At 40.7% G+C, this 17,204-nt stretch overlaps 1 protein-coding gene across 6 annotated transcripts in view; it reads right to left on the bottom strand.

Moving 5' to 3' along the window:
- Window positions 1–936: 936 nt before the first annotated feature.
- Window positions 937–17,204, bottom strand: part of LOC141161631 (UDP-glucuronosyltransferase 1A1-like) — a 133,177-nt gene continuing 116,909 nt past the window's right edge. For 4 of the 6 annotated variants that reach the window (XM_073646728.1, XM_073646726.1, XM_073646724.1 and 1 more), the window contains exons 2-5: window positions 7,371–7,502; window positions 6,009–6,096; window positions 3,651–3,870; window positions 937–1,428 (exon numbers count right to left, since the gene is read on the bottom strand). In XM_073646728.1, coding sequence (XP_073502829.1) covers window positions 1,137–1,428; window positions 3,651–3,870; window positions 6,009–6,096; window positions 7,371–7,502 — 732 coding nt within the window. In that variant the 3' untranslated portion in view covers window positions 937–1,136. Of the gene's footprint in view, window positions 1,429–3,650; window positions 3,871–6,008; window positions 6,097–7,370; window positions 7,503–8,619; window positions 9,520–12,875; window positions 13,807–17,204 lie in introns of those variants that run through there. The other 2 variants (XM_073646727.1, XM_073646725.1) reach the window with 2 other exon arrangements.

Raw genomic sequence — 17,204 nt, forward strand, 5'->3', positions numbered from 1 at the left:
GTGTATTACTGATCTGCTCTCAATTATCCAGTGCTGCACCTGGACTGTGTAAACGATTTCTGTAAATCCTTATGAAAACTGGTCTGTAGAATAGGGTACAGTAGGTACATTTATTATTTTGTCTACTTTATTATTTATTTATTTATAAAATTATGGAGGGGGGTGTCAGATATTTTGCTCAGGGTCTTCTATCAACTTCAATCTAGCTCTGGATTTTCCTACTGGTAATTTATGAATTAATTACCTTCTACTTTGTCAATCTAGTGGCTTCTAAGCCTCATAAAACACTTCAATTTTATAAATGTAAGAGTAGGTGAAGGAAGGCATGTCACAAATTTTGTACTGGGGATCAGCAGCTTAAATTTGATTCTGGATTTAGGAAATTTCTCTAGGAAAATACCATTTTTTACACCGGAGTTTTTTGTTGTCCAAGATTTTCTCAAAGATGTCAGGGGAAAAAGATACAACCAATCTGTGTGTAAACCAGGCAGCAAAATCTGCTGCATCACAACCTCAAAACCATACGATTGTATGTGCACGATTTTAAAGAAGTTATCAGTAAGCCATCAATGTAATGCAATAATAAGAAGTATCCTCCAGACAGAGAATGACTTCAGACGCAGATCCTGATAGTGTCTAGTTTGCATTGGATTCTGTCAAATTAAAAGGTTGCAAAGAAACAAAACAAAAGAAAACACTAACAAACAAAAAAAACATTTCCAAAACTCTTGAAAACTGCTTCAGGAAAAGCTTCTGGTGGAAAGAAAAAAACTTTTAAAAAACACACAAAAAAAAAACAAGCATTTTAGGTACTTGATGATATCAGGCTCCTGCACTAGACTACCACAGTGGCAAACCTACAAAAAAGTGCTGTAACCATTTGGCTTTTTAACACGGAAATTCATGCTCAATCAGGAAGAAAAAATTCAAGAGTCAGTCTGTTAAGGGCTTTATCTTTAATTGCTTTGTTCAGAAGGTAGGTTGCAAGTTTTTTGCTTCAAAGTTTCTGTCAAATTTCAAGAGCAGTTTTGTTAAATGTAAAAGACAAAACATTTTTATTTTCTTTATTTCACATTACGTAAGCCCCAACATACAATAAAGCTACAGCAATGCTAGTGATTCTATAAATGGATGACCTATTCTTTTTTGGATTTCGACTTTGGTGTAGACTTTCTGCCGCAGCATCGTCTGCAGGTGTATGCACAACATTTAAAGCTGATGAAGAGTATGGTGGCGAGCACGACAAGGAGGAAGCCAAAGACATCTAGAGAGTGGTACTGTATCCAGTTCAGGTCATGAGCAGCTGGTCGTAGGTGGGGTGCACCTTTGTGTCTCATGACAAATTCTACCCAGTAAACTGCAAGGTCCAGGGGATGGATTGGTCGGTCAAGGTGCAGAGTGGACAATCGCTGAATGTTCTCTTTGTAGCTAAGGTTGAAAAAAAATGAGAAAGAGATGGAACAGGTTATAATAGTTTGTAACAGTAGGGTATGAACACATAGCTTTTTTGAGATGGTCAGAAACATGTTTTTCTAGAATTGTTCTGTAAGGTATGTGCACACAACGTCAGATTTCATCTGAAAAAGCGCTAAGAATACGCCAAACAGAATAGATATATGCACAGCAATGTCAAAATGATTTGCTGTGCATATGTTTAGTCTTTTGTCACTTCTTTTAACCGCTTCAGGCTTTGAAAGTCGTGAAGCCGCAAAAAAAAGTGACCGATTCATTCTTCCACAAGTATCTTCAACTGGTATGTTGGCATTTAAAACACATCACATACAATTATCTTTCTTTGGGTATGTGCACACAGATTTTTTGGGGTAGCTGATTTTTTTCCAAATCCTTCTTAAAATTCTTAAAAACTTCTGGAAAACTCTTCTAATTAATTTCTATGCAAAATCCACTTTGTTGTTCACCTGAGGAGTTTATTTTAGCTTTTTTTTCTTAAGAGGTTTTGAAAAATGTTTGGAAGAAAGTGCATTTCACTTCTTTGAAAAGGGTCCTGAAGGAGAAAATCTATCCAAACTAGGCACTGTCTAATCAAAATGCTGCAAGGAACACTGTACAGCTTCAGGAAAAAAAACTCCTGCAAAAACTCCCCAAAGAATGAGCATTTCCTAAGGTAGTTTCTGCTTAAAAAAAATCATTTTTGATTGTCTCAAAAAAAATCTGTAAACATAGAGTCTTTTGGGAGTTTTTGGAGGAGTATTTCTGTTTCCTGAAGCAGTTTTTGAAGCATTTTAGAAGAGTTTTTTTCTTGAAGCAGATTTTATTTTGCAGCCTTTTGATTGGACAGTGCTTAGTTTGGAGCAGATTCCATCAGGAGCCTCTTCAAAGAAGTGACGTGCACTTTAATTTTTCCTATCACTGTTTTTTTCAAAACCTGAAGTGGAAAACAGTCAAAACACTGAACATATGAATAATAAAGTGGTTTTACAATAGAAATGAATAGGAGTCTTAGTCTTTCAAGCATATTGTAAGTGATATTTTTTTGTATCAGACCCACTGATAGATTAAAGCTGCAGCTCTTTCATGATCACTGTTCTTAAAAGTCTTCTCGGTCACATTATACTGGACAGTTCTTCTCTCTCCTTGTTAATACACTCACAACAGGAATCAGTGTTGTTCTATGTTCACAAGACCTTATTAGTTGACAAGTTCACTCACTAAGCACAGAAAAAGTTTGTGATTCCCTGCGTTAGCACTCTTTTTGCTCCTACAACATACAGCAGCAGGGAGGAAGTGAAAGGCTCCAGGAATTCAGGTCTAGCTTTGCCATCATCCAAACAGTTGAAGCATGCAGTCAGCAGCAAGGACAATGATGAGGGTAGTAGTGTCTGTTCCCGCAGTGTCCCTGTGTAAAAATAAGAATAAAATAATAAAATCCATATACTCACCTGTCCTAAGTGTCCCCCGCTGTAATTCTCTGACCGTTGATGCCTAGGAGCCGGGGAAAATGAGCTGCTGCAGCTAGTGGCTCTAGAGCTGCGCTCAGTGAGTGACAGGACACTGCTTCTGAGCTCAGCTCTGGGGCCTGCTTGCTGGAGTGGCTCATTCTCCCCGGCTTCTCGGCGTCAGCAGTCAGAGGATTACTGCTGGGGACATCTCTGGACAGGTGAGTATAAGGATTTTTTTATTTTATTCTTACTTTTAAACAGGGACACTGCAGGAGCAGAATACTATTACCCTGATCATTGTGTCCCTGATGGTGCTGATCGCAGCGCCGGTAGGGAACCATAATGAGAGCGGTGTTCAGCAAACAGCACAAATTGTTCACTGATTTCCAGGTGCCAATATGTGTGATCCTGATACGGCACACAGGTGGCACACGGTTGCCATATGTGGGACACACACGGACACACGGGGCACGGATATCTCTGGGACCGGTTTTTCCGGTACTGGAAATATACGGACGTGTGAAATCAGCCTAAGGTGGATGCAACAGGATGGGGATATTTATGAGGGAAATTAACGGGCACAGCTAAGTATTTTTTTTTAAAGTAGCTCACTTTAATATAAATATAGCAATAATAGTCTTTCTTTTCCAATTGTATTATTACATAGTAACTGCTGCATGAAAAATTACAGAATACCAAATTTTCTCTGGAATGTCTTGAATATCTTTTGACTGTTAATATCATGCTTACCTTGGATTATTTATTACAGTGTCAAGAGCTTTAAAAAGATCATCTGGTGTCATGTCCAAGACGTTGAGTGTCACTCCAGCTCCTCGGGACTCAAGTCTCTTAGCATTATCCATTTGGTCACCAAAAAGGGGTAACATGACCACAGGGACAGCATTACAGATACTCTCGTAGAGTCCATGTGAACCCGCATGAGTAATGAAGGCACGGGCTTTAGGATGTGCTGAGGAAAGATAAACAAATTGTCTGAAATATTGTCATGTTGCAGGTTTTCTTAAAGGGGTTGTCCAGGCCTAGGATACAAGTCTGCAGTCACTCTATGTGACTGCAAACTTGTGAATCCTTGCAGCATGTGTGGTGTGTGTTAGAATTCTCCAATTCTAGTGCTGGGAGCAGCAGTGATGGTGTGACCGCACGTATAAGATTTTCATACATGCAGTCATGTGTCGACCAGACGTGCATGGCCTCATTCAGTGCAAGTAAATTGAGGGAGACTGGACACGTCTAGTCGGAATGTGGCCAGAAGTATGCAAATTGCATACTTGTGGTCACATGACTGCCTGCTTCCAGCACCGGTACCAGAGAATCCTCACAGAGCTCAGAGCATGTGCTCTGAAGATCCACAAGTCTGTACCCTAAGGAAGAACAACACCTTAGGGCTATGTTAACATGTTGCCTTTTTGTTGCATTCTTGCTGCGTTTTTACACTTACTCATTACTTTCTATGGGTGAAAAATATGCTGAAAAAAAGCGCTGAAAGTAGTAACATGCATGTTTTCAAAATTGCAGTAGAATTCCAAAGATTTCCAATTCAGTCAGGAAAAAAAACTAATGTGTGTGCATAACATTTTTTTAAATTTCATAGCTTTTGCTGGTACTGTAAAACGCAGCTTAAAATTTGCATAAAAAACGCTGTAAAAATGCAACGTGTGAACATAGCCTAAAAGTTAAAGGGAATTTCTCGCCGTGAAAAACAGCCATATCAGCTATCTGCACATTATAGTGGTTTGGGGTTGTTTTTTTATTGTAACAGAAACTCTTTAAAGGGTACCTTTAGTCTCAGGTGATTTTTCAGAATTAGCTGTCCTTGAGTACATGAGAAATATTTCTGCCCATTTTAAGACTTCTTTCTCATTTTCGAAGTTTTCCCCTTTCAAGGCTCTATCATTTTCAGTTGTCTCCAAGCTAGTGGATGGGGAATAGCTGCTATGATCTTTTCTATATACAATACATAGAGACATGAAGGATTTCTGCTCTTCTGTCTTCGTTGCAAACATTCAGAAGCAGCAAGGGCGAAATGAAAAATATTAGGCAATAGTATTGAACAGTGTAGCTGTGAATCCAGCCCTGCGGTGAGAAAATGCTTACTAGAAAAGCAACAGCTCCTTCTGTGTTTGTTTATCTTTGCTCCTCTCTCTCACTTTGCTCATCCCTTCTCCTCTCTGCTCTATATACTTCAATAGGCAGCTGTAATTCGATCAGTAAGATGGCTGCCTGTACTGTCTAGCAAAACAGATTTTAACCGTATTTTTGACTGAATGATCGGTTCAGGAGAAGAGGAGAAGCCTTTTATATTTGCTTGCACTATTGAATTATGGAAGGTTAGTTGAGAAAACGGTGGGTATTTATATAAAAAAAACTACTTTTTATTTTGATTATCTGCTCCTTCGGGGTAGAGGGATATTATGACATGTTGACCCATGCAGAGTAGGCATTACTATATTACCCAGGCATAGGAAAATAAAGGGATTGCTACTTTAGTCATAATGCCAATCCTGTTCTGGGGCTATGTTTGTTATTACAGTTCATCCTACATCAAGTGACTATGTCCTTTTCTTTATTTTTTTAGGTCATTTTTCATTCTTTAGAATATTAATATAAATCCACCATAAAGCACAGAAGCATGCTCAAATTTCAATATAAAGAAGTGATTTTTTTAAGCCTATCATATAAAATGTAAAAAAAAGTATGTGTGGAAATGCAGGATTCTGCAGAAGTAAAAGGACATCAAAAATGGTTGAAGCTTGGGAGCTCTCCAGACAAATGAGAAGGATAACCTATAAGCTTGAGTATTTAGACAAGCCTAAAACTCTGAACTTTGGACTATTGCAAAATAAAGGAAAAGTTATAAAGCAAGTAATGAGAGATTGAGAAAAAGAGTGGACAAACATTTTCCATAAGTTTCCTTTTTTGTATAACAATCAGAAACGTATCTAAACATATTTTTGAATATATAAAAGCAGTGAATTATGGCAATACCTTATGGTTTCTGTTTAGGATTTTATTCAAGTGCAGCGTACCTATATTTCTGCACCCGGCTATGTAAGGATTGCATCCCACTGGTATTATACACACACTTACCAAGTAGGTCATTCTGTGGCAGCCACTTCACAAGATGGGTATTATTTGCCAGGTTTGAAGGCACTTTTCCCGTGTATCTCCAGATAACCTAGAATTATGAATGCAACCATTGTAGTTTGCATGTACAGTATATTGACACTGGATTTTATTCACTATGATCAAACACATCCATTGCCACAAATAGGAGCACTTAGCACATACACTCATGGATAATGCACAAAGTAAAGCCATGCACATGACCCTGACTACATAGGCGCTCTGTGTGCTGCTGTATGGAGGGTCCATGAGTTACCATGTTCTCTCCTGGAAGTCTTCTGTAATGAAGTTTGCAATCAACTATGGAGCCCCATGGTTTTTTTCATGTCCTAAGGGTTGCTACACATATTCTATTGAAGTTGGATAAAGTTTTTTTTCCCCAAGATTAAAAGTTATCCCCCTATCCATATGGGGATGGATCTCAAATGATCTGCCCAAGAAAGGGACTCCACATTCATTGTCTATCGATGTACGTGGCAGTCCCATAGACAATGGATAGAGTGGTGGTGCACATGCTGGACCTCCGTTCCAATTAGCTCTTAGCTCTGAAGAAGCTTCTTTCTTGGGATCACGTGAAGTCACAGCCGTCTGACCTCCAGTGATCAGTAATGATGAGTCTACCCCACCCGACCTGCGGCATTAAACAACCACCAATCAGTTACTTCTTTGCTGATCTGCAGGCATTTAATAGCTTGTTTAGACATCCACATTTCCTATGCCCACAGAACGATCAGTAATAGATCTTTCAGTGCACATAGGCTGCCATTATCCTCGGCGGCACAAGTCCTGTTATACCGGATTATGTCCTGCCAAGATTCATTTTTAAGCCTGTTTGGCAGCCTGTTTACAACCCTCATTTACAATAGTCAGTTTAAATAGAGCTTAAGTTATTCCCTACTTATGAATAAGGGATACCTTTTCATCCAGGAAAAAACATTAATGGCTGAACGATAGTGGATCGCCTTGTAACCTATAATTCCAGTGATGCACTCATACACATTTTAGTACATAATGATGGCAAACAAGAAAAGCTTTCTAGGAACATTGCTTCAAGGAACTAAAAGATCTTTCTTCTAATAGTCTGGAGAATCCCAGGTGTATCACTGAAATGATTATTCATCGTTACATTTCACCAAAGAAATGTTCATTATGATTAAGATTATCCAATTAATATAAGTGATAGAGAATATTGTAAACATTGTAACATGACACATAAATCCCGACAATACTAAACTAAGAAATTACATTCGCAGAAAGTGTAACTCCTGTTTTGTTGTTAGCTTAAATAATAAAAGAAATTAATATTGCTGCAAGCTCGTTTCCTACCGTTTGAGGGATGGATCCCAATGCTTCTGCTATATCCATTGCCTTATGCATAGGGATATCAGACACCATCGATCCGAGAGAGAAAACCACAAAGCCATGTTCACCAGAGCTATTCACCAGCGACTCAAAATCCTGAATAACAAAGAAAAAGCAATGTTTATACAGTATTATCAATGTATGCCCAGTAATGTAAAATGCCGCATGTGATAAATGTTAGCATAACAGCACTAATAAATGTTTAACTATTTAGAATAATTAAACCGGACTGTCCATGAGTTCTTTGGAGAATAGTCGTGAAAATCGTTGGGGGTTGCCCTTAGGAGTGGTCATCAATCAAATCGATGGGGATGTGACACCCGGCACCTCTCATCAATCAGCTGATCACGATGCTGGTGGTGACCAGATGTGATCAGTTGCAGAGCTGCACTGCACACTGTTGTCAACTGCATAGTGGCCGCGGCAGGTATTGCACGTCCGCCCAATTGGAATAAATGGCCAACTGCGGCCACTATACCATTGACGGAGCTGTGCTGTTCCACACCACAACTGATAATATCAAGCTGCTGCCAATTCTAAGAACATCTAATTGGTTGGGGTGCCAGGGGTCACAACCCCATCAATCTGGTATTGATCTGATATCCCGCAGGATAGGTTATCAATATAAAAGTAGTGTACAACTCTTTAGAAAAAGTAAATCTTGCATTAGTAGGTGTAAGAGTTGCAGCCGCATCCAAATGCTGGAACCCAAAAGGTCCCTTTGGCCCATAGCAGAAGACCAACAATAGTAAAGACCTGTGATAGTTGGGGGCCCTGTTTAAAGATTTTGCATTGTGGCCCATTAGCATCAAGCTACACCACTGATTGTGTGGGACAGGTTGTAAGCTAGACATACAAAAGCTTGCAAACATTCAAAAAGATATTAGCACTGAATTCCCCTATTTCAAGTCCCCTAATTTCCCATCAGATTCCTTATTGGCACTTAATGGCACAGAAAGTAATAGGATTCAATATACTGAAAATACACCAACAGATCCTTATTTTCCTCCAACACTGAATTGTCAATGTATCTGGCCGATAAGAACCATGCTGGAACAGACTTATGCACCACATAGCTTTCCCAAATTCTGCAGCATTTACACTTACTGCTAATATCACATATAGTTTTCACACATTATCTAGACTCATTTTTATTGAATGAAACAAATGTTGAAAGCACAACAGTATGGCACTTATTTTATATTGTACTTACAAGCGTCAGGTTTTTCTTATTGGAACAGTCGATGCCTCCAATAAAGACCATATTGGGCATTATTGGTCTACTGAACTCAAACACAAAATCATACGTTAGGAGCCATATGGCTGACTGGCCATAGAGGTCTACCATAGAAATCTCTTTCTGCAGGAACTCCGAAGCTAAGCGTCCAAAACCATTATAAAGAAACTCACAAAGAAAGACATCAAATACCCGAAGTAGCACATTTTTTATCCTTTGAAAGAAGCTCATGCGATCAGTGTAGATGGTGAAGAATCTGGGCACATAAGAAGCAGGACTTGGGCACTGTGTGGCCTGCTGGTCAATGCCACATGGAAGACTTCTCAAAAAACTCACAGATGGAAGTCCTAGATGTGCAACTATAATATGTCCACATGGAAAAATAGGAGACAGCAAGGCAGCATCAAACATCTGTCTTCTCAAGTAATCAATAACTTCTTTATTCTGAAGTAGATGCCGGCATGTTGTATGGAGGAGGTTGCTGATATTAGCTATTTTTTTAAAGGTTTTAACTATTCTTTTCACGGTGGGAAGCTCAGTAAAAAAATCATTGGCAGATCTTCTGAGATCATCCTTAAGTTGTTCTGTTGTATATGGCACTGAGTATGTCTTCAAGATGTACTTGCTCGAAGCCTTCACATGCAGGTTGCTTTCTGGAACCAGCACCACAATTTGATGTCCTAGTTGTCCTAGTTCCTCTACTATTGATACCATACTGAGCCAGTGGCTTCCATCCATAGGTATTACCAGTAGGTTACCAGCATTAGAATAGGGGAGCGAATCAAGACACAAAATAAGAAACAACAGAGAGAAAGATCCAATCTTCTTTAGCTCCATAGTGAAAAAGTCAGAGTCTGTCACTTCTGCTGATGTTAAGGGACATCCATTATTACATTGTGTGTAATCTGCTAATCTTCAACCTATGGTGAGACTATTTGTTCTTGTTTTTTTTATTAGCTTTCTTGGGTCAGGGTTGTGGTTAACTAAGTTTTATGAGTTAATCAATAATGGATTGCTTGAATGCATCACCTACATTTTTCTTTTACAAATTAAAACCAGGATATTCTTTTTTTCTATATTTACAATTTATTATTCTATTACATTGATTTGGTCGGGGAACCAGTGATATCTCCATTTCTTCAAAGTGTCCTAGGAGCTGTAATCAACACAAATGCCAGGCCATATGTTGATTGTACTACTGTGAGCAGCCTGCATGGCCTAAACGTGCTCCTTCAGCCTGCAGCGTCTCCGGACTTTTCTCCCATCGAGCACATCTGGGACATCACTGATTGGTAACTGCAAAGAGAGCTGCCAGCAGCGGATCTTGATGGTGTGTAAGTGCCTGTATTTCTGCATATGGCTCATACTTAATACTGAATAAATAGAAATGTTTTGAAAATATTGCTTACATTTTTTCATCTTTTGCATATCATTAACATGTCTATCGCTCCAGAGTTTTCCATAACTCCATGACTTTTTCTTTTCGGTGTTGCAATTTCAATCTTTAGGAATGTCTTAACAGGTAAGCAAGATCTACCTATAGAGTATAGTTCTATAAGGTTTTACTAGCAATAGAGTTGTGCACTGCCACTCGGGTGCAAATGTTAAAGGGAATCAGGTTAGGATTCCATATCTAAGTCTCAATGTGCCCCGCTCCATTAGTCATCAGAGTGGGATGCAGCACTGATCATTCATCTTAACAATGGGAATAACTGAAGAACAAACTGACTGATGTCCCACTCTTTCCCTAACTGATGTCCCACTCAGCCTGTGATCGTGCTGAACAGGACATCTATCAACTCAATAGAGGGCATGATTGAAGTATCGCTGTAACAGCTCGGTGCTGCGCCCGCCCCAATTGCTTTAGCAGAATATGGGGGAGGGCAGAGGTGAATCCAGGTTTTCCTGCACCCGCAGTAAAAATTCAGTTTTGTGCCCCCCATACATAGCTTAAGTGGTTTGAGTAGTCGTCATGTGGCCGCTCATGTGCGATTTACATACAGTCACGTGCCGGCTAGCTAGTCTTACTAATTCTCTCAATCTTCAGTGAAAAACTACAGCCCCTGCTACGTTGAGAGAAGCAGGAAAATAAACTAGTTGGCACATGACTGTAAGTATGAAAATCGCATGAGTGGTCATGTGATGACTGTTGGAACCGGCAAACAGATAAGAATCCTGACAATAAATATAATACACACTGTTAGGATCTGGAATGCTACAGTGCTTAATTTTATATTTAATGCTGCTAACATAAATACAGATATAGAAATTCTTAACTTGTCAGACAGCACAGTAGTTTATTAACATGGCTAAGTATCAAGTTATCTGACAAGCTATGGATTGTTACATGTGCACATAATCAGAACCAAACCCAGGAATACATACCCAAAGCCACTAACAATATTGAAATACGGAATCACAACCACCATCAGTACAGGAATATATCACCAAAAACACCATCAGTACATGAATACAGCATCACAACCACCATCAGTATAGAAATACATCACCAGAAGCACCAATAAAACAGAAATACATTACCAAAAGCACTATTAGTGCAGGAATACATCACCAAAACCACCACCAGATTAGAAATACATCACCAGAGCCACATTCAGTACATGAATACAGCACCAGAAACACCATCAGTACATGAATACATCACCAGAATTATCATTAGTACATGAATTGTGCCTGCTTCCCTCAATCCTCTCCACACGCTGGGCACACTGACTATGCGATAAAGACCTCCCAAATCTCCCCTGAGAGATGATGTCGGGGGAAGAGAAGAGTCAGGATTTTGAATTGAAATGCTTGATCCTTTTGTTTTCCCTGAAGATAACCTGCAGCCAGAAGTGTCTGTCTCTAAAGGCCCCTATACACTAACATCGGTTGGCCCCGCTAACAATCTATTGTGTTGGGGCCTTTGAGCTGTCTCCCATTAGATGATGTAGGGGGAGAGAAGGATCCGGCATGTCCAACTTCGGACTGACAATCCTTTTGTTTTCCAAGAGATAAGTCACCGCCAGAGATACCTAGCAGAACGCTTTCTCATAAAGAACAAATTGCTTGTCCAATGATCCTTCCATGTGCAGATCCTGGTTCCATTTAGTCTCTACTTCTTAAGTCCTTTCCTCTCTGACCCTTATTTATTTTTGTCTGTGTTCTGCTGGTGCGCATACACTGGTTTCTGTCGGGCTGGTGTATTTCCTGCCGCGTCTGTGCTCAGATGCGGTTCGGCTCGCGTCTCAGCCCCCCACTTTTGTCATTGATGGGGCCAAGGTTGCCATCACATAATCTGCCCCATCTCCAATGATGTGGCGCGGGATACAACGGCCTCTTGACGGCGTCCACCACCTGCGCCATTATCAGCGGTGACGATTTTTGACAGGCCATTTTTCATTAGCTGAGGGGAGTTCAAATGACACCCTCTACAAGTCTGATGCCACTCCCTGATGAAGGCTCGCACTGAAACATACATTGGGGCTGGTGCAATTCTAGCAGGAGGAACACATGAGAAAATATGCCATTTTATTCTTACTTTCTTATTCATATTGCACAATTGGCTTTATATACTGACATCGGTTTTATTTTCTTATTTATTTATTTTGCTGTGCATGATTGTCCTTTCAGTCCTGATCCCAATTAATTAATTAATTTATTTTGTCATATTGGTCAATTGTCATCTTCCCCCTTTTTTCATTTATTTATCCATCATTATCCATCATTATTCTGATTTGTTGTTTTCATATCCATATTTAATGTATTCATTGTTATTATTTATCCCCTCCTGCTGATTTTGGCATCCTCTAGTGTTCCCCCTATTTTAAACATTTGTCTTTTATCTATTGTCAATGTTTATTTCATTAAATGTATATCTATACTCCCTTTGGCTGCACACATTTTTGTAGGTTTTTGAGAACAATATCAGCCTAGCTCATTCTGCCAGTGTAAGTAGGTTATTAAATGAATTGCCAATCAGGAAACAAGTTGCTGATTGGTAATTATCTAGTGCTGCCAGTTGGTAGGTGTAAAATTAACCTGACATAGCAATAAGCCTGGAAGAAATCTGCACATAATTCTATTTTATGTGTCCACTTACAATCTTCTCAAAAACCTAAAATCAGAGCTATATCTGCTAAGCAACTGGCTCTAGCAGAAGCAATCTATCACATGAATATGGATTATTGGGTTGAAACGTTGGCCACAATTACACAACAAAAACATTTTACCTGGTTTAGCAGTTTCTTGTTGGCACAGTTAATGCCTCCTATAAAAACCATATTGGGCATAACAGGCTTGGGAAACTCAAAGACAAAGTCCTTTTTAAGAAGCCAAATTGAAGCTCTCCTGTAAAGGTCCAAAGCTCTGACATCTCGTTTCAAGAACTCTGTTGCCAGTTCGGCATAAGGAGAGTACAATATATCAAATATTGCAAAGTCAAAAAATCTTACAAAAACATTCTGCGATCTCTGGATGAAGGTCATGTGGTCCGTGTAGGTGGTAAATAATTTGGGTACATAGGAAGGTGGGTCAGGAGACTGAGCTGCATTTTCTTCCATCCCAAAAGGAGCGCCACTCACGAAGAACACAGAAGGGATAGAGAGATATTCAGCAATAATCTCACCGCATGGAAACACAGGGTCACTCAACATGGCATCAAACTTGCCTTTTTCCAAATAGTCGATGAGTGTTTTATTCTGAAGAACAGTCTTGCAGGATGTTAGAAACCGACTTGTTACATCTGTTAGTATTTTGTAGACTAGCTGTATCTTCTGAGGAATTGTCTTATGTTCAAACACTTCTTGACTCACTTTGGTAACAAGATCTTCTATATTATCTTTCCTGAGAGGCAAGTGGTAAGTTTGAACAGCATAACCCAAGCCTTTATTAATGAGATTAGTTTCTGGAGTGATCACAACAATTTGATGACCTCTTTTGGATAAGCTGTCTACCAAACCTTGCATGCTGAGCCAATGGCTTCCTTCTTGAGTCATCACGAGTAGTCTCCCACATTCTGACAAACTGAATGTAATCAGGAAAAACATAAAAAATGCAGCCAAGGACTGACAAAACTTGCCACTCATATTTGTCGTCTTTAGCACAAAGCTCACAGAAATCTCCCAGGAAAGGCGTGGACTTGCAGTGGGACGGCTTTACATTTTGTTTCACTGTTTGTTTTTTAGTGATGACAGATCGGTAAAATGTGAAGGTTGACATTCTCCTGCTAGGAGGGGAGAAATGTTGAAATTCCAAAGAAAGTGGATTTTGGCAGAGTTACTGCAAAAACATTCCAGAAGTGCAGTAATTCTGTAGCTGGAGGCAATACAGAAAACACATAACTAGAACTAACTCCACCTAGGATAAGAACTGAACTGAATTATGTTCCTCCTCTATTTTTATATTGCAAACAACTTCTTTTCAGCTAATGTTATAGTAAGATCGCCCTTACCCGACTTCTATTAAAGTGGTTTTCCCTTTTCCTGAAACCCTTGTTCACTGGCTGCAGTTTGTTTTTGAAAAACAAAATGTGCTTCTCTCACTCTCCCTGGTCCACTGCTGAGTCTCCAATGCTGCCTGTTAGGCTATGTGCCCAAGATGCAGAAATGCTGCATATTTTTTCCGCTTCTCCCTGGCAGGAAAAACGCATGCGGATTTTACATGCATTTTTCCCGCCAGGTAGAAGCATTTGTCAATCGTTTTTGCATGCATTTCTGCATGCGGGTTATCGAGCGCTTTTCCAAGCGATTTTAGCCTTATTGTCTACTGTCCTGACATCACATCAACAGCACTGCAGCCAATCAGTGAGCTAAGTGGCCCTGCCCAAGTTGATGGTATAAACAACTGAGTCGCTGAGGTCACTGATAGGCTGCAGCGCTATCTACCTGACATCAGTGCTGCAGACAATAACACCAGAAGCAGGAGGCTCAGAGTTGGACCCGGGAAGGGTGAATAAAGAACAGTTTACCTTTTTAAAGCAAACTTTTTTTGTTTGTTTAAAACAAAACTGCAGGTTTTCCCCATTACAGAGACCCTACAGATATAGGATTAATCTACAGGTTAATAGTGTTAGAATGGTGCCGGCTGCCGTATTGATAGTGTGGCATCTGAGAAGAAAATTAACTTTATTCCTCCAGGAAGCCGCCTGTTTTCAGTTATAGAGGTACAGCCGGCGCTGGCTACAGTCAACACTCACAGCACTGTGAGCGGCAGTTGTTCGCACTGACTATGAAGTTCTAGGGCATGCTTACAGCCGTCACAATGCTGTGAGCAGTGACTGCAGCCATGGTGCCATGCCTGTATGACTGAAAGCCAACGGCTCCTGGGAGGAACCAAATTAATTGTCTCCCTGGAGACAGACTTTCAGTACTGGCACTTTCCTAACAGTATTAATTCACAAAATTAACCCATTTGAATAGACAGCACAGTTATAGCCATAATACCAACCAGTATTCATGTCACTCCAAAGTGTGGGGCAGGTGTGGGCGCTAAAGTGACATGAATACTGGTTGGTATTATGGCTATAACTGTGCTGTCTATTCAAATGGGTTAATATGGTAAACTATATATGTGGCGCCCCTGCTGTTCATGAGTGCCACAGATCCTAGAGGGATGCATAAATGGATTTCTCCACAAGAGGCCCCCACAGCATACACACACCTCACCTTCCACCTCAGACCACCAGAGGGAGCCTGGATAGGGACATATATAGGGAGGGTGGAGTTAGGCAGTTCAGTTCCTAGCCTGCTAGAGTACAGAGCAGCTAGGGAGTTCCTGCTCAGACACAGAAGGAGTGAGTGCAGTCGAGCCAGAGCCTAGCAGTTCCTGCAGAAAGAGTTCAGTACAGTCTGTAGAGCGAGTCCAGACTAGAACTCACAGAGCTCAGAATAGAGAGCTAGGAGTGTGCCGACACTCTGAGAGCGGCGAAGAAGAGCAGTGTCCCGGCTGCAGTGTGTGTAGCCTAGTGAGGGCCCGAGCGGGGCCGAAGGCAAATGGAAGAAAGTAGCATTGGGGGCAGAGGAGCTTTACAAGCTCACCCCATAAGCATATAACGGACACCGGGTCCGAGTCTACGTGGATCTTCATGACCAGTAGAAAACAACCGGAACCCCTGGCAAACTACATGTCCCAGGATTACCAAAAGCTGATACGTACCAGGGTCAGGAATCACGGAGACCCCAAAGAATAGGGAGAATGATCTCCAACAGAATGCCCTATCACCAAGTCAGCAGGTGCAGAACAGAAACCAAGTTAGGCCTAGCTCCAGGCAGGTCAGAAACTTACTACAGAGAGGCAAGAAACAGGAGGCCTTACACCCGCTCACTGGGGAGAATCCGGACGTGCACCCCTCACCCTACAGTGCTCCGGGGTGTTCCTGAACTAAACACCAGTAAAGGTACAGAAGTGACTTTCGTGTGTGCTCCTATTCTTGCTCTGACCCGGCTGGGTCCCCTCTGTCCTGCATCCCCCCCCCCTCCTACGCTGCCCTGAGACCCTGCTCCACCTGTGGGGAGCGATACCATCTAAGCTGCCACAACACCGGCCTCAGTGGACTGCTGCAGCGCTGGTGATCCTCACCAGACACCACAGGTGGTGTCACGAACTTTGACATTTCTATTCCCCTTTTTCCTATTCCCTATCCATCTAACTACCCCCCTTTTAGTTGACTGCCCTGGGCCACGGGCCGGGCCTGCCACCGTGATACCCCCCAAGCTTCTGAAGGCCTGGTACCGAGTACCCCGCGGCCCCGGGGGCGCGTCATATACCTCAGCTATCAAGTACTGTTTGCACTATGCACCTTATATTGCACCAAATCCTGAATTAATTGAATTTATGACAACTTCAGATTACATACTTAAAATCATGTTGCTGTAGATACCCCCTCATCCCCTCTTTGTCACACATTCTTTTAATCATGTCTTTAGATGTTTTTTAATTGTTAAATGGTGTCTTCAATAAAATTGGATAATTATCTGCTAAATTGCTTTTGGCTATGAATTCCTTTGACCCAATTAGTTTATATAGGTATTATTCTATTGTTGTCCTGATTGGGTAGTGCTGCATGGCACACTACCAGAGTCAGTGTTATATGGGATTTGTTCTTCCTATAATAGGTCTAAACTTTTGTCTTGGTTGTATGAAATCCAACAAAAAAATCCCACCCCTTAGGAATTGCAATTGTAATACATGGCTGAGGGAACACCCAGATAAAGGGAAACGGTGCACATAAGCAGTGCCTGAATAAACGTTTATGGAGGCTCGTTATAAAGCAAAGGAAAACTAAAAAATAAATAAATACAATAAGCTGGCATTTATATACACTGCTCAAAAAAATAAAGGGAACACTCAAATAACACATCCTAGATCTGAATGAATGAAATATTCTCATTGAATACTTTGTTCTGTACAAAGTTGAATGTGCTGACTACAAAATCACACAAAAATCATCAATGGAGATCAAATTTATTAACCAATGGAGGCCTGGATTTGGAGTCACCCCCAAAATTAAAGTGGAAAAACACACTACAGGCTGATCCAACTTTGATGTAATGTCCTTAAAA

Source organism: Phyllobates terribilis, unplaced genomic scaffold, assembly GCF_046119375.1.
Source record: "Phyllobates terribilis strain yellow unplaced genomic scaffold, ASM4611937v1 Scaffold_9__5_contigs__length_417890890, whole genome shotgun sequence".
Taxonomy (NCBI): Eukaryota; Metazoa; Chordata; class Amphibia; order Anura; family Dendrobatidae; genus Phyllobates; species Phyllobates terribilis.